At 47.5% G+C, this 22,336-nt stretch overlaps 2 protein-coding genes across 2 annotated transcripts; one reads left to right on the plus strand and one right to left on the minus strand.

The window, feature by feature from the left end:
- The first annotated feature begins 10,718 nt into the window (after nucleotides 1–10,718).
- On the plus strand, nucleotides 10,719–11,627 carry LOC123134602 (uncharacterized). The gene has a single exon (XM_044553822.1). The coding sequence runs from the start codon at nucleotides 10,881–10,883 to the stop codon at nucleotides 11,370–11,372; it is 492 nt and encodes a 163-aa protein (XP_044409757.1). The 5' UTR covers nucleotides 10,719–10,880; the 3' UTR covers nucleotides 11,373–11,627.
- An 875-nt stretch (nucleotides 11,628–12,502) lies between these two features.
- LOC123139488 (F-box/LRR-repeat protein 14) lies at nucleotides 12,503–15,126 on the minus strand. Its single transcript, XM_044559280.1, has 2 exons — nucleotides 14,910–15,126; nucleotides 12,503–14,288 (listed from the first exon to the last, which is right to left on the minus strand). Exons 1-2 carry the CDS (start codon nucleotides 15,124–15,126, stop codon nucleotides 12,790–12,792), a joined length of 1,716 nt encoding a protein of 571 aa, XP_044415215.1. The 3' UTR covers nucleotides 12,503–12,789.
- Between the last annotated feature and the right edge of the window lie 7,210 nt (nucleotides 15,127–22,336).

A 22,336-nucleotide genomic window follows, 5' to 3' on the forward strand; every position in this document is an offset into this window, starting at 1 on the left:
GATTCCTTGGCCGTTGCATCTCCCGCATCGTCCCTTCATCTCTTTAATCCGAGTGGTGGTAGTCCAGTTGAGTGACGGGTGGTTGTCCGAGTGCTGTCGAGCTGTCCGAGTGGACTTCCTGATGTGTCCATCCGAATGCTGGTATGGTCCGGGTCCCTACCCATGGTGGTGATGGGCCCCATGTGGGTCCCGTATGATGGGTCCTTGCCCCTACCTATAATAGGTGACCTCATTAGCCGGCGGGCAAATTTACCTTTTCAGCTATCGTATGAACAATGCAGTCCGCTTATGTTATTTTAGTTTCCATGGTCTCTTCGACGAAGTAGCGGAACCATGAAGTGCTATTCATGAATGAGCATTGCTAGATGAAATCGTATCACTTGAAAAAAAATTGCGTCGCCTAGCCCTAGGTGACTCGGACGCGACCGTTCACCTAGCGATGCTGCCACTCCTTTCTCCTCTAGTTGTCGCACCGCGGCTGGAGGACACCGTCAGGCGAAGCCCGCATGGACAATGGCGGCAGAGGGGAGCCTTCCCGCGGCGGCCTCTGGTCTATAGGGCAGCAGCTCCGGGCGGCGCGTCGAGACTTGTCCGGGGTCTCAACGACCGGTGGCTGCTCTTGGCGTCCTCGCGTAGGGTGCAACAGCAGTCACCAGCGGCATGGCAATGAGGTTGTGTCAGGGGCGTAGGCATGTGCGACGTGATGACCAGATCCGTCTGCTCTGTGTGGCGGCTGGGCTGCTACTAGGCATTGGTCTTGGCCACGTCTAGGTGGAGTTAGTCCAAGGGACAATGGGTGTTGTTTTCATGTGTGATACAGTGTTGTGGTTCTTGGTTGCCGGACAATTCTGCTTCTCGTGCTTCAGATCCGGCCATGCGGCCCTTAGGTCGATGGCTTGGACAGAACTCTCTTCGGTGAGGTGGCAATCGACGGTGATGTGCTGCACGGTACATGTTGGTCCATGTAGTGACCACTCTAGTTTGGTGCGGTGGCCTCTCCGGATTGCAATGGCCACCGTAAGATCTTCGGGAGGATTTCTCTCTTCAGATCTAGTGGTTGCCTTTGACGGTGATATGCAATATATGGACGACAACTTGATGTAGAGGGTAAGGTTGTGCAGTGGTGGAGGTCGGTTTTTTAGCCCATCACACGTAGTTGCTTGGATCGCGGAAAAGTGGTGGCACAACATATGATTGACTCCGATGGTGGTGCTTCTCAAGTACCTGGTCTTGAGCTCCGAGGTGAAAAATCTAGGACTGACACGAGTTGGTCATAGATGGCAATGGCGATGCTTTATGTCATTACCTTGTTGAAGGCATTGCCCAGATAAGCTCAGACTAGTTCCTCAGGGTGAAAACCTGGAATCTGACCTTTGATGGTTGAATCCGGTGATGACGACATAGAGTGTCGCTACCTTCATGAAGGCATTGCTGGTGAAAAATCTCATCATCCTTATGGTGTCATGAGATGCATGGTTGGTGTGCATGCAGTTGTTGTTGTATATTATCAATCACAGATTTGTTTGATTTGATATATTTTTCTCGTTTAGGCATAGCTTTGGTCTTATGACTTTGCTATTTGCCAGCGGGTTTTTGTGTGTGTGTGCGTTGATGTTGGTTGTGTGCATCCTAGCTATGCAGAGACCGGGTGTGTGCTCACTATGTTTGTATCCACTTGATGCTTCATTTTAAGTCAATAAAATTCACCCTTTGTCAAAAAAAAGAGATTAAATAGAATTTATGCATGGCTACACAAACGAATTGAAGATAGTTCTAATCCTAGGCCAAAACGAATTGAAGATAGTTCTAATCATAGGCCAAAACAACTTTGATAAGTGCTTTTCAAGAGAGTACACTCAATGTTACATATCAAAGCATTTGCTGGCCGATGAACCAACAAAGATCTGTGTGGCAAAAGCATAGAACCCTTCACGTCCTACTTATATAGTCTACATCAAGAAGGTGATGGATGAGCCATCGATGATCCATAAGAACGGGACTAAATTTGTTCGTACATGCGCATGGAGGGTACAATATGGTCATTTTGCTTCTTCAAGGTTGTCAATGACTAGATTGTCCTTTACATGGAATGTGTACCTCTATATTGATGATCATGTGATCGATATACTATATTGTGATGTTGGACCGGGAATTTATATGGACCGAAAAGTTGTCATGCATACATCACTTCTGGATGAAGGCACTATAACACCCTAGCCATAGTCGTTGGTTCCTAGCCGTTATGCCTGGGCATCTAGACTGGCTCCATAGATCAACACTAATCTTTCTTGCACACTGTGTCTCTCACTTGTGCGCACCGGGATCAACTTCCCAGTCTGCCATCCATCTTCCAATTGCTCCAACCAAGCACACTTAATTTTTAGGTTCCTTGTTGGATGGAGAAGAAATTCCGTATTGATATGAGTAGTCTATCGTTCCTATTAAATCAAGATGTCACAAACACTTTGACTTCTCGATACAAGGATGCCCAATAGAGGTGCGAGCCGGTTGGCTAGCGGCTTAAAGAAGATCTTGGAGATGTTGTGGATCAAGTTATGCGCGTCTACGATCTTAGGAAGCAGGACGTTATTCACCGAATTTATGAGATTAGCATTCCATTAGGCTAACAAGGTCATCTTTGATGGTTTCCCAACAATACTTGAAAAAGTCTTCGACGAAGCCATCATGCCCATGAGCTTTGACCGAATAAAGAGAAAAATGACCCTTTTAATCTCCAACTCATCAAAAGGTCTTTCGAGGCTGGTGAGACTGAAAGGCTCGTCTCCCATGATTTCCCTGCTGAGACACGCCAGTCTAGCCACCGAGTGCCAAGGTGGGTCTAGAAATGTTTGAAAAACTCAGCCTCTTTGTCCCCTTTCAAGATGGCAACACCGCCAGCAAATGTTTGAAGGATTTGTATGAAGTTTTTGTGGCATCTAGCGCTTGCGGTGATGTGGAAGAGCCTAGTGTTAGCACCCCCTTTCCAAACCGAGTCAACCTGGAATGTTGCCGCATGAGAGACTTCTAGATAGCGTAGAGGCCTAGGAGCTTGGCTTTGAGGTTAACACAAAAGGTATGCTCATCAACGGAGATGCCACTGTTTTCCTGAGCCATGTTGAGCCGCCAAATGATCTCTTTGCAATTTTTAATTGAAACTTGATGCTACCCACATTTTCATGCTGCCATTTCTTCAAAGCTTTGGTGGTGCAGCATAGCTTGGTATGAAGTGTGCGGACAAGGTCATGAATGGAGGTGGCTCTGTCCAAAGCCGCCTAAACGATCTCCATGTATCCCTGAACCTTAATCCAGAATTCCCTAAATTTGAAAAAAGACACATTTGATGTAGAAAAGCCGCCTAAAGGAACAAAGGGCAATGATCGGAGCATAAGGTAAGCAGAACCTGCAGACGAGCCACATGGAAGAGTATCTCCCAATCATTTGAGCAGAAAACATGACCAATGTTCGTGTGGGTTGGGTTTTGTTGCTCTTTTCAGCATGTGAAGCTACGACCATTGAGGCGCGTCTCCTTAAGCATCGGGCACACATGTGGCTAGGCCAGGGATGGATGGGAAACGAGAAAGTGAACCGAGAAGGGGCGGCGGCCAAGATCTCGGAAAAGTTTGAGGACATAATGGTGAAGAAGGAGGAGGAATGTGCTAGGTGCAATTAGATGAAGGAGGAAAATACGACGAGAGGTTTCATGTGTTTATGGAGATGTAAAACAGAAAGTTTAAGCTCAAGGAGAGGAAAATTGCTATCAAGGCCGCTTCCAAGTAGCAGAGGTCGTTGTTCGTGAAGGTGGCAGACTTCGATCCCAATGCGGCAAAGTTTGTTCAAGACTTCTGTGCGACCATGTACAAATGTTTTGCGCCAAAGGAAGGTGAAAAAGATGCCAGGTCCTTGGCATGTAGAGCCGGACTGAAGGCTTTTGGTATTGATGGACGTAAAAGAATTATTCAACGTCCGGTGGTTTTGGTACTACTTGCATGTGTTTGCAACTATATAAATGTATGATTGCTAGAATTGATATTGATCTAGATAGAATTTGTCAAAGGGAGGAGTCCGGACAAGGGCAGACATTTGGTGACTTTGATTGGATGGTCTCCGCATGGTTGTAGACATTTGATGATGTCCATTTGATAATCGACGTTAGAGATGCCTTTAGAGCAACTCTAGCAGAGGCTCCATATTGGACCGATGGCCATAACAACCGCCACTATGGCGATTTTGGGCCAAAACGACACTTTAGCATAATTGCCATAACTTATGTAGGGCGCTCCATATCATGCCCGTGAGCCTCCAGATTTGGAGGTTAAGGGCTCTGACTTTGGAGCATGCGCCATCCGTTAAGCGATCTCACAGGAAGAAAGTTTTGCCTTCCTCATCAACCTCCCACGCTGGCTTGTGGCGATTTTATCGCCAACTTTTTCCGCTACCAGCCATGTTTACCTATCGCCCACCAATATAAAAAGACCCACATCCTCCACTTTCATTCTCGCCACCATTAGCCTTCACTATCGTCGCCGACGAACTCGATGATGTTCTCGGGGAAGTAGCGAGATCCTCGAGCATTGTAAAAGTTATACCAGCCATTTTGCTGAGGGTCACCACTGGTAGAAAAAGAGGCTTCCGTCCAGCCCCATTAGTCGCGAAAGTGTAGGAACCGCGACTAATGAAGTCTTTAGTCGCGGTTCGGCAGACGAACCGCGACCAAAGGCCTGGGCCCAGGGCGCTCGGTGCCCAGCTGGTGCACGTGAGGGGCTTTAGTCGCGGTTGGCCAGGCCAACCGCGACTAAAGGTGCGCAAAGGCCTTTAGTCGCGGTTGGCCAGGCCAACCGCGACTAAAGCTCCTCCCCTATATATACCAGTTCAGCACACTCACTTAGCCATTTGGTGCCACTTCTCTTCACAAGCTTCACAAGGGGGTGTAGGTTTGCTTTTGGTTCCTCTTATGCACACAAGGTGTTTGATGAAATACCCTAAGAGGGTGAAACAAACATGATATGAAGTGTTGGAGCCACACTTGAGGTTCCTCATTTATTTTTTCCTCCTCGATCGCGGTTAGCAACTTGAACATTTCATGCATGTGTGTCATTGATAAAATATGCATGTGTGCAGTTCATTGTTTAATTTATATTGTTTGTAGCTAGTTAGTTTAACAAATGCATGATGGTTAATTATATATTTTATATTATAATAATGCAGATGAATCGGCAATGGATGTACGGTAACCGACTCTCCGGCGAGTTCACTACGGGTTTGAAAGATTTCCTCGTAGTGGCTAATGCGAACAAGCAGGGGGGTTTTGTTATCTGTCCATGTGTTATCTGTAAGAATCAGAAGGGTTACTCTTCCTCAAGAGATGTTCACATGCATCTGCTTCGGCACGGTTTCATGCCAAGCTATAATTGTTGGACCAAGCATGGAGAAAGAGGGGTTATAATGGAAGAAGATGAAGAAGGGGATGATTTCATCGATGAAAGCTATCTTGCTCATTTCGGTGATACTTTCATGGAGGATGCTGAAGGTGAAGGGGAAGGTGAAGAAGAGGCACGTGATGATCCCGTTGATGATCTTGGTCGGACCATTGCTGATGCACGGAGACGCTGCGAAACTGAAAAGGAGAGGGAGAATTTGGATCGCATGTTAGAGGATCACAGAAAGGCGCTGTACCCCGGATGCGATGATGGTCTGAAAAAGCTGGGCTGCACACTGGATTTGCTGAAATGGAAGGCAGAGGCAGGTGTAGCTGACTCGGCATTTGAAATGAGCCAAAGAAGGCACGAATTGATGGTTTCACTTTTGTCGATAAGAGAACAAAAAAAGATTGCTTCAAGAAGCTTATGGAACATTTCGTTCTACCTCCGGAATACAACAAATTCGATGAGGAGGGTAACAAGATTGAGGAAAACAAGGAGAGGAGGAGGCTAGTCAAACAGTTCGCTCTTCATAAGATGGCCGACGCATTCCGGAAATTCAAGCAAAATCTAGCCCATGACTTTGTCAAGCAGAACAAGACTCCGGATTTCAAAGGACAATATGAGAAACTGAAAGATGATTGGCAAGAATTTGTGAAGCAAAAGAAAACAAAGAAGTACATTCAAATATCGAAAAAAAATAAGGAAAATGCGGCTAAGAAGGAGTACAATCATGTTATGGGGCCAGGAGGGTATCGCCTTTGGGAGCCTAGGTGGGAGAAGATGGAGAACGAGCTGAGGGCGCGAGGAATCCGTCCAGGTACGGAGGGATGGGACCCAAGGGCCAAAAGCTGGTGGTACGGGCATGGGGGAACGCTGAACCCGGAGACAGGGGAGTGTGTTTACCGGGGCAAATTAATTAAACCCACCCAAGCCCTTATTAACGCAATGAGGGATGCTCAACAGGGGAAGATCAAGTTCAACAGAGAGAACGACGCGCTGACAAAAGCCCTCGGGAATCCTGAACACGGAGGACGTGTACGAGGCATGGGGCACATTCCGTGGAAAATAGGGTTCCCCCAGAACGATGACCCGTACGGTTACAGAAGCCGTAAGAGAAAGATGGATCGGGAAGCAGATGTTGTGGCGCGGTTGGCATCGGAAATGGATGTGATGAAGAAAACCATGAGTGTACTAGTAGCCGAAAGAGATGCAGCTCGGGTGCAGCATGAAGATCATCCAGCGGATCTCGGAAGCCAGCAGCGGAGAAGCAGCGTGGCTTCCACGGAGGCCCCACCGGCTGGTGCAGATGCACCGACGATCGAAATTACTGCACCGGAGCCTCTGGTGGTCCAAATTACTGCACCGGAGCCTCTGGTGGTCGAAATTACTTCACCGGAGCATCCTCGCTACCCCGTGGACGATATAAAGGAGATGAAAGAATGTCATCTGTATTATCCTATCGGGAACATGTCCATGAAGGTAGCCATCGGCAGTGCTTTACCATGTTTACCTGGAGCACTCCACCACAACAACCCCATTCAAGATGGCTATGCTCGTGTCACGGTGGAGGACATAGTCCAAGGGTTTGAGGACCTGGAGATTGACATTGCTACACCTGAAGGGGAGAAAAGACTTGGAGATGTCAAGCGCCATTTCATTCTATGGCAAAAGAAGTTTATCAAGTTTCCAGGCGAGGCGCCAAGGACAACAAGTCCACCCCCCAACGGTGGTGGTGGTGGCGGTGGCGGTGGTGGTGGTGGTGGTGGTGGTGGTGGTGGTGGTGGTGGCGGTTCACCTACACCTCCGTCACGTCAGCCGACGCCGCCCCCCAGTCCACAACGTCCGGCGGGTGATCAGCCGCCGCCCCCAGTCCTCGTCCGGCGGGTGATCAGACGCCGCCCCCCAATCCACCTCCGGCAAAGAAGCAGAAGCAGTCCTGGATTATTAACCCGGACCCTTATGTACCTAAGACCACAAAGGTACCGGAGCCATCACTGAAGCCTCTCCCCACAAGGCCTTGGGAACGTAGTGCCGAGGAAGTCGACGCGGCCGCGGCTGCTGATTTGGAGAAATGGAAGGCGGACTGCAAGAAGAAAAGAGAGCCCGAGCCCAAGCCAGTATTTTCTGATGAGCAAAAGAAGTGGGCTAAGTCATTTTTGAGCACACCGTCCCAAGCCGCGAAGAATCTGCCTAACGACTATGCACGTGAACTTCGCAGGCAGGCACTCATGTTCAAGGAGAACAAAGAGCGGGAGAAGGCCGAAAGTAAAAAAAGCGGGAAACAAGTTGCCCAGCTCGGGGAACAAAGTAAACAATCGATTGCCCCGCTTATAGTGGAAGCCTTCTGTCCGGATGACCCCGAGATCATACAAGCTGCGGCAGCACAGGGATTGACTGTAACGAGTGCCAGAGAACAAGCGGCCAACTTAGGTATTACTCTTCGTGAACTGTTAGGCCTTGATGAGGCGCCAGTGAAGGAGGTAGTAATTACATATGTCAAGAATGGGCCTCTCGTCGAGCCTGCGGAGGAAAATGATCTACCTCCACAAATGAAAGGTCTGCTGAAATGGTACAAGGGTTACATAAAAAATAAAAACGCCAAAGAATATATTTATGCGGAAGTTAGACATGAGCATCACTTCAAACATTACTATGTACAAATTGAACTGAGTGAATTGTTCCAGCTTTTCAATCTGCGCGAGCTCGATAAATCTATCATCAGTTGCTACGTTCTGTAAGTGATTTATTAATTTCTACCTCATCTCGTTCATATTGCCTGCACTATATATATGTCCTAACTATATTGTTGTGTACGCTATTATACATGCAGAATGAAGATTAAGGAATGCAGAGTAAGGAACATCCATGATGTTGGGTTCATTGACCCACACATCGTTAATGGACATGTGTTGGAGCGTTACCCCGCCGACGTGGAGGCAGACCTGTGGCAGTTTCTTACAAAGCAGGAACTCAAAAGTGATATTCTATTTCCTTACCATTTTGAGTGAGTGTTTCTGTCTTGAGCACATTCTCTTTTGTTTACTCCATGCATGGTATGTGGCCGGCTAATCGATGAGTTATGCATGACGTACTGTGCATGTATCGTGTCCGCAGGTTCCACTGGATTCTGCTAGTAATTAAAGTTAACACCTCAGAATGTCTCGTCCACGACTCTGTGAATATGGATCCAAAGCTTTGGGGCGGCATGAGAAGAATGCTGCAGAAGTAATTATTTTCATTCATTTGCGCTCTATATCGATCGGCCTATTTCGTTCATTTTCTAATATCAAGTAACTAATTAATAACTCTCTTGTTCATTTAATTTTCTTTGCCTCGTAGGGTTTGGAGACGGTTCGTAGATACAAAGGTCGGTGAATTCAAAAAAGAGCTAGAATTCAAAATGTTAAAGGCTAAGAATGCTGGGGATATTCAGCCACCGGAGACCAATCTATGTGGATACTATGTCTGTGAGATGATCCGGAGATACACCTCTGAGCGGGTTCCGAGTGATACCAATGCTAAGAGGAATAACCTCCGGTGGATGCTTAGTCCAGAAGCTCGCTTCCGACCACTTCAAGAGGAACTAGCTGGATGGTTCAGCAGGGAAGTCCTCCATCCTAAAGGAGAACACTATTACGAGGACGTAGAACTTTATATGCATTAAATCATGTATGGAAACTTGTTCAAAATTGTATATGGTCATCCGATGATATTGAATATATATTGTATATTCCTCTTGAATTCTTTTTGGTTCTAATTTCAAATTTATTTGAAATTGTACATTCATATGCATGTATGTAGTACCGTAGAATATATGAAACTCCTTCAAAATTAAAATAAAGCACAAAAGAAATAAAACAATACAAATTAAACAGAAAACAAGTTTAAGGGGGGGGGGCTAAAACCCTAAACCTGCGGCGGCCTTTAGTCGCGGTTGGCCAGAAGAACCGCGACTAAAGGTCCTCCGCCCCGACGGCCACCTGGCGCCCACGTGGACGGGCCTTTAGTCGCGGTTCTTAAGCAACCGCGACTAAAGGGGGGGGCCTTTAGTCGCGCCCGGTCTGTCGCGGTTGCGCAACCGCGACTAATGGCAGTTGCGAACCGCGACCAAAGGCCCTTTTTCCACCAGTGCACTCTCTGCATGGATGTTCACTTTTTTTCCTATGACCTGTGTATGTGCGTTGGCAGGTATCCTCTCTATACTTATCCGTATTTATATCTGTCTTTGTATACATTTCTTGAAGTTTAAGAGAGAAAAAGGCTCGAACACAGCTAAAAATATCCAACACATTTGGACGACAAAGAACCCCATATATTTTGCCTTGAGCCACCTACATTGCATAAAGATTAAGACAGACCTTTTAAGACCCAGGTGCCCCTACACCCACTACAAACAGTAAATTCAAAACAAAATAAAAACCAAATGGAAAAATCCAATATTTTGGGACATCAAACATGATCAAACATTAGATGTTCTTGCAAAGTTTCAGCCACAAATAAATTTTGAGGAGCGCACACCAAATAAATCATTGCTAAAAGTGCACATAAACTTCGAATAGTGATCTTTTTTGTTGACTCCTGAAATGTTATTTGTGGATGAAACTTTGCAAGAGCATCAGTTTTATCATGTTTGATGTCCTACAGTTTCGGAGTTTTTTTCTTTCAGTTTCATTTCAATTTTTTTATTCATTCACTGTCTATGAAGGCGTAGGGGCAGGAAGTGGATCCTATAACATCCTCAAGGGATGTCACGAAGCTACAGTAAAATGCATGTATAAAACGAAGAAGGGATGTCAGGGTTATTATAGCAACCACTGTGCGGATTTACTGTATACAAAAATAAATTGAAAATAATATTATTGCACCATAATTTTGTTTGTATGTAATTTTTGTAATTGTATAGAGTAGATTTGTAATTTACAAATTAATTATAATTATTTTAGGTTTAATCATATGAATGTGAAGAAGAAATATCACGGTTACTATAGCTTACGTGACATCCCTTGAGAATGTTAGAGGATCCGGTTCCATACGGCACCCGCCTTTCTCATAAGGATCTTCGGAGAGGGTTATCCATTGATGCCGACGTGTTCGCGGACGCTTTCCATGCCATCCCGACGCCTCCACTCCACCCACGGCCAGCCTGGTCGGCGGCGGCGCACGGCACGCGTCGCCGCGCGGTTTGCCCGCCCGCACCTTCACCCCCTCGTGAAGGTATCCGCGCCGGCCGGAATCCCCTCGCGCCAAGTAAAGCAAAGCAACGCTCAGTGCGCAAGCGTCCCTTTCCCAGCCTCCGTCCCTCTCCATGATTCCTTCCCCCCGTCTATATAATCCTCCGCTCCTCGCCCTCCCGTACGCCGTCAAACACAGACGCCGGAGACGAGACGTCGAGGAAAGAGAACGGCCGCGCCAAAGCCGCGGGTTTCTGTGGAGTTCATGTGACGCGCGCGACGATCGATCATGGCGAGCGGCGGCGCGGGAGGCTACTACCACGGCGACCGGTACGGCTACGGCTACTCGTACTCGCGGCAACAGCCCGCGCCGTCGGCGACGTCGTTCCACATGTGCCTGTTCCTGGCCACGGCGTGCCTCCTCGGCGGCGCGTCGCTCTACTCGCACTGCGAGTCCGCGATGGAGAGCCTCGTCGACCAGCTCCGGGTCGCCGTCGTCCTGTCCCCGTTCGTCCTCCTCCTCGCGGCGCAGTACTGGTCCGCGACCGGGCGCCGCTGGCGGTCGTCGCACTCGTACTCGTCGTCGTCATCGCTGCTCGCGGCTCCGCCGTCGGTGATGTCGTGGGAGCAGCAGCCGCCCTGGTACGACCAGCGGCAGCGAGACGGCGGGGCGTCGTCGCCGTGGGGCGTGGCGCTGGCGCTGGCGCTCGTCCTGCTACTCATCTCCTACCAGTCGTGCTTCCAGTACTGGTGGTCCCCGGTCGTCCGCCGCCGGCGCTGAGCACCGTCGATCGGATCGGATCGGATCGTTCGCGCGCAGCTAGAACTAGGCACAGCATTTGGTCACGTACGGGCTATGCTAGGCTAGCTAACTAGGCAAGGAAATTATCCGCAGTTGACAGAGCAGGATTTTGCTGCTTAAACCGTCAGATGTATTAGCTGTCAGAAAACTATCACTAGTGGTATTTGGAGGATGTAAACTGCAATAAACTGTTATGATATACTAGTATAAATAACAAAGAGCACTATTCTTGTATTTCGCAGTTATCAAATTATTTCTGTCTTTTAGCTGACAAATTGCTCTCCAACCTAAGAAACACTACTCGTACTGTACTGTATCATCTACGCATAAATTTGGTTCTCTATGAGGCATCCCTCCTCTGAACATACACGAATCCTTGCAAAGAATATAAGAACGAAACCGGTTAACCAACGTACTACTTTGAGTACTTTAAAACGACGAATCTTTGAATAAATTTTCTCTCCCGAAAGGGAACCAAAGGACAATAAGTTACTAACAAACACCGATCACGCCTAGCTTTAGGCTTGATTTTGCTGCCAGTTAACTAATCGAAATTAGCTAGTGAAAAACGTGGAAGCGCTGTAGGAAAGGAAGAAAGAAAGAAAGAGAAATGCAATACAGTATACAGAACAGGGTGGGAATCGCATTCCTGACTTTTGGCCATGATAGTATACAGATAGAACCCGGCGATCTCTTTCTTCTCTTTCGGTCGGTGATGGACGAGTAAAAGCACCTTTCTGCGCTACTAGATAACCGTGTGGGGGCGAGTACCTAAAACTAAAAGCAACCGACCCAAGTATTCCAGATTCTTGTCGCCCTCTGTATGTGACATTTCTTGGCTTACCTTCCCTTCCTAGCGACCGGAATCTCACGGAGAAGTTCATGTTGGCGTCGCAAGGGCTCGATTTCTCGGAGGAGTTCCATTTTCTTTCAGTGGCACCTTCGGGATTTTTTTTAATGTGCTCCAGATTTTTCTGCATTCCATTAGGCACAAAGCACAAACAAGGGACAAAAGTCTCAGATTACAGAAGCGGCAGCCAAGATCACAAAGATGATTATAAATCTAAAAAAAAGCAAGACTACGTGATGACCAGACTATTACAGGAACACCCGCGTTTTCAAGCAGCCAATAGAACCTGGTATTCTTTCAAAATCCGAACCCCATCACAGCTATAAAACAAAATTAAAGGGTGACATGTTATGAGATCTCCATGCGAGGAGGAGACCTTACAAGCAGAAACAACACAAAGGTGCAGATAGAAGCAATGTTGGAACTCATCAGAACTAACATCTGGAGTGCTGGAACTCATAAGAAGAAAGAAAAAAAATGACAGATACAGCTTCAATCTCGTAAGTGAAGGCTAAAGAATAAACCCAACAATGATTGGTGTGTCTGCTATCCATTCCTTTTGGCGATCATTCCTTGTAGGCTGTCATGGCTTTCAGCCTCCGCAGAGTAGTGAACTGTTTTGGCAGCTCTCTGCGCGCCTTCCTGAGAGACCCGGCGGCAGCCTATAACGATCAGCGACTCCAGCTTCTGTGCACGTGCCAACGCAGCCATTCCACCATCTGTCACTCTCTTTTTGCGGAGCGTGAGACTACTCAAGCTAGGAGCCTGTATAATGAAACTCATACCAACATCAGTTATAAACATGCAATCCACAAGCTCAAGCTTCTCCAGAAACTGTGAGGATGAGAGGCCCTTCATCCCCTCATCATAAAAACTGCTGGCACCATTTAGAACAAGAGCACGAATCGGACATGATTGGATGAGCGTTACAATACCCTCTTGTGTGAAGCCTATTTCAGTAGGATAAATGGGATCGCAAAATGTGAAGGTGAGCTCAACAACCTGAAGCATAGGGCAGCTAAGAGCTAGAGCCTTAAGGCTAGCATTAGTCAATGGCGTCCTAAACTCACCATCTTCACATCGCAGAGGCATGAGACGAAGTGAGATGGTTTTAAGGTTGCTGCACCTCTGGAATAGTGCAATCATCTCATTCTCATTTAGACCAATAACATACTCCAGGTAAAGTGTCTCCAATGCTTTGCACTTCCCCAAGAGAAAACGAAGTCCAACTTCTGGCTCAGTTATTATATGAGCCAACCTAAGATCCTTCAGATTATCACAGCAGATGTCATAGCTATATGGGTAGCCAGACACGTAGGAGGGATCACGGGCCCCTGGCACCCAGTAATTTCCATTAATCTCGAACTCAAACTTTTGGAGATTCGACCATCCTGGGCCAAACTTTAAGAGATCATACTGGCTGATACCATCGCAATCCTTTACAACAAGTTCCCCAAGTGATCCATACCTCCTAAGGCACTCCAGCCACTCCCCGCTGTCTACTGCTGTACAGTCGACAAGGTGGAGAACCGAAGGATACCTGCAACCAACCGCCACCCGAAAAATCCCAGTAGAAGTGACTGCTGGTGCATGGTTCAGCCTGAGGGACCTCAATTTTTTGCACTCAGCTGGATAACCTAGACCAGTGTCATCGATGTATGAGCAGAAGCTTAAAGCAAGATCGGACAGCAAGGAGCAGTGAGATGATAAAACAAGTAGGCCTTGGTTGTTCAACTGGTCCCCGTTACTGGACTTCGACCCAGAGTAATTGATCTCTACTTTTGCCAAATTGGGGAACCGGGAAAACAGCGATACCAGGGCTTCCGTTAAAGGATTGAGTCCACAGCCAACACGGATAGCATCCCTGTGCTCCGCCTCGACGATGCAGAGCTGCTTCGACACAAGGGAAAGAGAATTACGATCACTTGTCTTGGTAATCCTCTTGACGATCTCTGCAAGCAGTGGCTCTGGGAGACCCTCTATCGAGTATCTCAGCTGCACAACTTGGGCAGTCTCAAGACCCGTCGGGCGCTGAAGTAAAGATTCTATTATCAGAATGGAACATAACAAGATAACCAATTAACAGCTGTAAGAACAAATGTAAAAGGAAACATCAGTGAAATATCAAACTTTTCTTGTACTAGTTTGAAAGATTCATGTGCTTATCTTCACAGTGAACAGAAAAACGTTAATATTTATATCATGGGACAGAAAAACGTTACAAGGGAAAATTAACCAAACGACCTAATCATATGGAATTGCTGCTCGGTGGGGACTGGGGGTAGGGGGAGGAGATTTTCTGAAAGTACACCAATTAGAACAACAGGTCCACGAGATAATCGAACATCCACCTCCTGAATTTAGCACGCATATCTGGAAGGACCTAACCAAACAGATTTGGATAGCGATTTCTAGACATTCTAGAACGGGTTTTACCAAAAATAAATAAATAAACCAGGCTATTTCCTCCAGAGTTTCACAGATACTCCAGACCCAAACGCAGTGGGCTAACTGCATCAGCAGAGCCAGGTACACGGTGGAAGAACGGAGAGCACGCAGACATCGCGGAACGGGATCGACAGAACTCGGGTGGAATAATCGACGTCGCCTCGGCTGGCTCAACCAATGCTGCTCGAGAAGGGAAGGGGATGGATCCAAATGCGTACCTCGGAGGAGCCGACGAACCGGGAAGGGAGGCACACGGCGGCGACCAGGGAATGGGTGGGGAAACCTCCACGGCGAGGTCGACGGCAAAACCCTTGCCTTCCTCGTGGCGTGGGTCGCTTTTGAGCGTCGGTGACTTGGGCTTGGCCCGACTTCATGATAAGGCCTCGCAGCAGCAAGAATTACCCATCCCTCGTCAAAAGAAAAAAAAAACTCCATACACAACGTATCTGTAGTGATTTTCCCCTAGGCGACAAAACTAGGGTTTCGACGTCTTCCGGCGTTCCAGCCGGAATCTACCTCGGAGTGTCGTCGTCTCCTCTCTGGACCATCCCGGGGAGTCGGGCTGACTAAGGGAGATCTTCTTTTGATCTTACCCGGCCGGATTTCCAGGTCTGCGATCGGATATGGGGAAGATGGCGGCGAGTTCGAGTTCGCAAGGACAGAAGGGGAGAGAGACCGCGGACGAGCTACTGGCTCGGCTGAATCTGCAGGAAGAAGAGAGAGGATGATGACTTTGTGTGGGAAGAAGAACTGCCGGATTTGGGGGCGCCGGCGAAGTGGCTCGCCATCGCACGGGTGCACACACCTAAAAGCTTCAGCCCTAATGCTCTGTATGGAGATATGCGGGCTGCTTGGAATCCCGCGAGGACGGTTGTATGGAGGAAGATCAAACCTAACTTGTTCACATCAGAGTTCGGGTGCTTGGGGGATTGGAACAAAACGATGATGGAGGGCCCTTGGCTGTTCAAGGATCATGCAGTTATCATGAAGGAGTACGATGGCTTCAAAAAACCGGACAGTATTGTGCTAGACAGGCTCTCTGTTTGGGCCCAAATCCACTTACTACCTAACAATTTCTTGATCGAGCCAGCGGTCAGAGGGATGGCATCTCGCATAGGAGAGGTGGAGGAGGTCCAGCTAAAACTCCCAGCAGGTTTCTTTTGGGAGTTTGTCAGGGTGAGAGTTAAGATTGATATAAACGCCAAGATAAAGCAGTTTGTTACTGGCAGAAAAGGAGAGGAAAGGGTCAGATACCAAGTGAAATATGAGAAACTTCCAATGTTCTGCTTTAACTGTGGAGAATTCGGGCACTGGCATGAGGAGTGTGGCGACGGAGTTCATGACGAGTCAACCTTTGAATAGGGAGACTTTTTGATGGCGGATAATATTCGCATTAGGCCTGCCGGCCAGGGCAACTTTGGTACCCAGCGTGGCAGAGGAGGCCCTTGTAATACAAGTGGAAGAGGGAGAGGGAGGGAGCCCTATAATCCCAATTAGAGATGGCGCTCCAATGCACAGAGGCAGAACTAGAATTTTGACAAGGCGCCGATGAATGATGGGATGAAAAAGGAAAAGGATAATTCAGTGACAGCAGCAGTGGAGAATCCTAATGGTGAAGGAGAAGGAACAGGAGGAGAACTGATTAACAATAAACGCTCTTCCATGGAACATGCGACGAGTTCATCAGTTGAGACACAAGTCACCGACGATGCAGGGAATAATGAGGAGGACAACAGGAAGGCAATGGTGGTTCTGGAGAAATAGTCGTCGGTTCCACCTCTCCCATCGGTCTATGTATCACCAAGGAAGCATATCAAACGACCGAAAAACATGGGGAATGATAAGGAGGGGCAATCGGAAGGGGAGAATGCCTCACTTGGAGAAGGGACAGAGACGAGGTCACTTGGAGAAGAGACAGAGACGAGGTCAACAAACAATGCAGCATTATCGGCGGGCTCCTTCGAGGAGCACCGCCGGGCACAATGAGTATCTTGAGTTGGAACTGTTGTGGGGTGGGCAACGCTACGGCAGTTCAAGAACTTCGCGAGATTGCAAAGAATTTTGCCCCTACTCTTTTGTGTATTGTTGAAACTCAAATTGATAGAACAAGAGTAGATATGTTAGCTGGAACATTAGGATATGATAATGGTTATTTTGTGAGTAGTCAGGGAAGAAGTGGTGGTTTAGGCTTTTTTTGGAACAATCCAATAAAAGTAGAGATTCTGGGTTACTCTGTTTATCACATTGATTGTTCTGTTGAGGAGCCAGGGAAGGATGCATGGAGAATGACTTTATTCTATGGGGAAGCCCGAACTTATATGAGGCACCAAACATGGGACATAATGAAGGGGATTAGTACTGTGAGCAATATCCCTTCGGTCTATATTGGTGATTTTAACGAAGTACTATGTCCAAACGAACACAAGGGCATAGGGGAGCGAAGCAATGCTCAAATATAGGGTTTTCGTGAAGTGGCTGACATTTGCAAGCTGATGGATATAGGCTATCAAGGCCAGTTCTAGACATATGAGAAGAAAGTAGCGGGAGGTAGCTACACACAGGTCAGCCTGGATCGAGCCCTAGCATCTGCAGAATGGAATGAGAAATTCCCAGCAACTCATCTTAAACACTTGACAGCCGCTACGTCAGATCACTGCCCGATATTATTGAACTTTCATGCCGCGGGGGTGTCACACTATAAAAGGAGCTTCAAGTATGAGGTCATGTGGGAGACACACGATACTTGGAGGGATACACTCCAACAGAGCTGGGCTTCGGGTGGATTGGCAGAAAGGCTTGACGACTTGCGAAGAAAGTTGAAATCTGTGCCTGCAGACTTGGGGTCCTAGAATAAAAATAATTTTGGTTCCGTTCGGAAATAAATCAAAAGTTTGAAAGGTGAACTTGAGAGATTGCGCAGTGACCCAGCCAGGACCAGACCCACACATGTTGAGCTGAAAATTAACGAAAAGCTGATCGAACTTTATCACACAGAAGAGCTCATGTGGCGTCAACGTTCGCGACTCAGATGGCCCTGGGCTGGCAACCGTAACACCCCTTTTTTTCACCTCCGAGCCAGCCAGAGACGCAAGAGGAACATGATTAAGGCTCTCGCAAACACTCTTGGAGTTATAACGGAGAATATGGTAGAGATGAAGGCAATGGTGAATGACTTTTACAAAAATATGTATACATCAGAGGGTGTTGCTGGGATTGATCAAGTATTGTCCAGTGTTCCAACCAAAAATATGTATACACTAATGAGGAGGTTAAGACTGCACTTTTTCAGATGTTTCCAACCAAGGCTCCAGGGCCGGATGGGTTCCCAGCACATTTCTATCAGCGGCACTGGGACATCTGCGGAGATGAAGTAACAAAGGAAGTACTCAGAATTGTGAGAGGCGAGGAGGACGCAAAGTGTGTCAACGACACGGTTCTCGTGCTCATTCCAAAGTTTTTGAACCCTACTCAGCTTTCTCAGTTCCGCCCAATAAGTTTGTGTAATGTTATTTATAAAATTGCGTCCAAAGTGGTAGCAAACAGACTCAAACTCATCCTCCCGGACATCATATCCGAGGAGCAATCAGCATTTGTACCGGGCAGGCTTATCACAGATAGCATTATTTGTGCCTACGAGTGTTTGCATTTTATGAAGAAGAGTAGGGCTAAAACAAATAGCTATTGTGCTTTGAAGTTAGACATGATGAAGGCACATGACAGACTTGAGTGGGACTATGCTTGAAGCCATTATGGAGAAGTTGGGTTTCGCCCCCACTTGGATCCACACGGTGATGAACATGATCCGATCAGTGTCTTTTTTAGTCCTTTTTAATGGCGAGAAACTTGAAGAATTCACACCTACAAGAGGTATCTGACAGGGAGATCCGATCTCCCCTTGCCTTTTCTTAATTACAGCAGAGGGCCTTTCGTGCCTTTTAAAAACCAGTTCTCAGTCATCTGCTCTCGAAGAGATCAAGGTGGCTTCTACAGCTCCATGTGTTAACCATCTCCTTTTTGCAGACGATGGCCTGTTGCTTTTTAAGTCTAGTGTTGAGGGGGCCACGTTGGCATCAAACCTATTGGAAACATATTGCAATGCATCAGGGCAGTGTATCAATCATGATAAATCATCAATCTTTTTCAGCAAGGGTTGTCCACAAGTCAGGAGATATGCTGTCAAGCAGGTACTGAATGTGCATAACGAATCCTTGAGCGATAGGTATTTGGGAATGCCCACTGATGTTGGCCAAGCTAAGATGGGAACTTTTAAATATCTAAGAGATAGAGTATGGGAGAAGGTAAGAGGATGGATGGAGAAATTACTTTCTGTCGTAGGGAAGGAAGTGCTCATCAAATCAGTAGCTCAAGCAATCCCAGTTTATTCTATGGCCTGCTTCAGATCACCAAGAGGCTTGTGCGATAACATTACATCCATTATAAGGCAGTTTTGGTGGGGGAGCAAACAAGGCAAAAGGAAACCATGTTGGGTCTCTTGGGACGTGATGACAAAACCAAAACATCTAGGTGGTTTGGGCATTAAAGACATAGAAATATTCAATCTAGAACTTCTAGCGAAGCAGGCATGGCGGCTGCTCAATGATCCAAACTCTCTTAGCGCAAGAATTTTGAAGGCAGTATACTATCCAGACCAGTCAATCCTAGAAGCTGAACTGGGGAGTCATCCTAGCCATATCTGGAGGGCCACATTAGATGGAAGAGATATACTTAAACAAGGTATCATTAGGAGGATCGAGAATGGACAAACAACGGATATATGGCAGAACAACTGGATACCGAGGGTTGGCCCTTTGCGACCAATCACATCACTTTCAGCGAATCCACCGAAGAGGGTCTCCGAGCTGATCGACAACACTTCGGCGTCCTGGAGGGAGGACCTGATCCATTCGGTGTTCTTGCCTTTTGACACTGATGCCATTTTGGCAATCCCGATATGCACCCGGAATGTGGATGATTTCTGGTCATGGAGCAATGAGAGGAGTGGGCAGTTTACTGTTAGTTCAGCATATCGCATGATTCTGGATACCAAGGAACACATGGAAAAATGGCTAGAAGAGAATGCGGGAGCATCAGATATGTATACGAGCAAGGCATGGACATCATTGTGGCACATGCAGGTCCCATCAAAACTCAAATTATTTGCATGGCATTTGGCGCAGCACTCGATTCCAACGGCGAAGCTTCTTCATCACCGTCATATGGCTACATCACCGTCTTGCTTACTCTGCGGAAGAGAGGACTCATGGAGGCATGCCCTACTAGATTGCACGATATCTCGATGTATATGGGCATTAACAGATGGAGATCTTGTGGAGAAGATGAGTTGGAACCAAGACACCAACGCAAAGAATTGACTGTTTAAGCTACATGATGATCTTTCCCAAAAAGAGTTTGTGCTCTTGGTTGTGATGCTCTGGGCAGTTTGGAGATCAAGGAGAAAGGCCATCTATGAGGATACCTATCAGAGTCCAGCGTCAACTAATATGTTCATTCTCTCATACATAGCGGATTTGGGATCCATTTGTAAACCTACGGATAGCACTGGACGAGCCACTTTAGTCCACCCAAATAGATGGTTGCAGCCTCCAGATATGCTCTGCAAGATAAACGTTGATGCATCTGTGGCCAAGAACAGACGAGGAGGGGCTATAGCTGCTATATGTCATGATCATGAGGGTATTTTCCAGGGGGGTTCATCTCTGGTTATCAGAGGGGTCTGCGATCCCGCAACTCTGGAAGTTTTGGCTACCAGGAAGGCGCTAGCACTAGCTGATGATTTGAATCTGCAAAAGATACATGTTGCATCTGACTGCAAGGTGGCAGTGAACAACATCAAGAAGAGGAACATGGCGAGGTACGGAGCAATTATAAATGAAATTATCGATCACAACAGTATGTTTTTGTTCTGTAGCTTTGTCCATGAATTTAGGAGCTTGAATTTCGAGGCTCACAATTTAGTGAAGCGAGGTTTGAATTTGGGGGTGGGCCTCCATGTTTGGCTAAGACATCCCGGTGATCTTAGTTTTGTACCTGTAAACATTATGACCATTTGAATAAAAGCTTCGCGAGATTGTATCAAAAAAATTAAAAAGAAAAAAAAATTCCTCAAAGAAATTAAAAAAATGTGTGGTTGAAATGGTTAGAGCAACTCCACTCGTTCCGCAACCGAGGGGCTTGAAATAGCACCGCTTGAAGGTGCGCCGGCGAAAAAATCAGCGTGGGGGTGGTCGGTTGGGGCGTGCCGGCGAAAAAATCGGCGTGGGGGCGGTGGGTTTCCCTACCGCCGCCCCAAGGCCGACCTAGACGCCATTTTTTGAAAACTAAACTCGGCTGAAATTTAGCCAAACGGAACACAAATTCGGTCAAACTAGGCGATTTCATTGATATTTGTAAAAAAAATGAAAACATAAATTAAAAACAACTAAACACTACTAAAAACAACTAGATATTAAAGTCGTCGTTGTCGCCCGCCTTCTACATGCTGAGAATCATGTACATCTTGGTGGTGTAGTCGCCACCGTCCTGTGTGCCGCCGTCGTCCCTGCTGCAACCCTAACCAGTGTCGCCGATGTGTGGGGTGTTGGATGGCCCGGGCGCCTCGTCGTCGCTGTCCTTGAGGACGATGACGCCGCCCTCCTCGTGTCCGCGGCGCCGAGCGGCGATCTCCTCGAGGGCACGACGCTGACGCGCCATCTCCTTGCGGACGTAGTCCTCCCGCGCCCGTTTGAGGGTGGTCTCATCGGCAGCGGCCATGGCCCCATGCTCCTTCACGGGGAGCAGCCCTGACTCGGTCTTTGGCTTGACGAGGCGGGAAGAGGAGGAGAGGGGCCACAGTCGCCCTCGTTGATGACGAGGTCCTCACCACGGGTGCGGCGCCTGAGCGGCGTCTCATGTGTCGCCGGCTTGACGGGTGATACGTCTCCAACGTATCTATAATTTTTTATTATTCCATGCTATTATATTACCCGTTTTGGATGTTTATGGGCTTTACTTTACACATTTATATCATTTTGGGACTAACCTACTAACCGGAGGCCCAGCCCGTATTGCTGTTTTTTTTGCCTATTTCACTGTTTCGAAGAAAAGGAATATCAAACGGAGTCCAAACGGAATGAAACCTTCGGGAGCGTGATTTTTGGAACAAACGTGATCCAGAGGACTTGGAGTGCAAGTCAAGAAGCAGCCGAGGCGGCCATGAGGGTGGAGGGCGCGCCCACCCCTACAGGGCGCGCCCCTATCTCGTGGGCCCTGTCGTGGTCCTAAGACTGACAGTAGAAAGGGGGTAGGTATGGAGAGGCAAGATCTCAGCTATGGTGAAGGTGTACACACGGGATTTATGAGTTCAGGCCCTTCACAGTGGAAGTAACAGCCCTACATCTCGGTGCCCGTAGGTGGTCGATTGGATTATGTGTGTGATATTACAGGGGGTGCAAATCCTTGTCCCAGAGGAGGGGGTGGCTTATATAGAGTGCGCCAGGACCCCCGCCAACCTCCATTACAAGGGGCTTAATGTACATAAAGTAAGGGGCGTTACTGGTAATGCCAGCCTTAAGTGGTGTTAATGCTTATAAAGACTAAGGGGTGAACGTCCGACCGTTGCGGGTCCTTCTGACTCTTGGTCTTCGAT

This window comes from Triticum aestivum, chromosome 6B (genome assembly GCF_018294505.1).
Source record: "Triticum aestivum cultivar Chinese Spring chromosome 6B, IWGSC CS RefSeq v2.1, whole genome shotgun sequence".
Lineage (NCBI taxonomy): Eukaryota > Viridiplantae > Streptophyta > Magnoliopsida > Poales > Poaceae > Triticum > Triticum aestivum.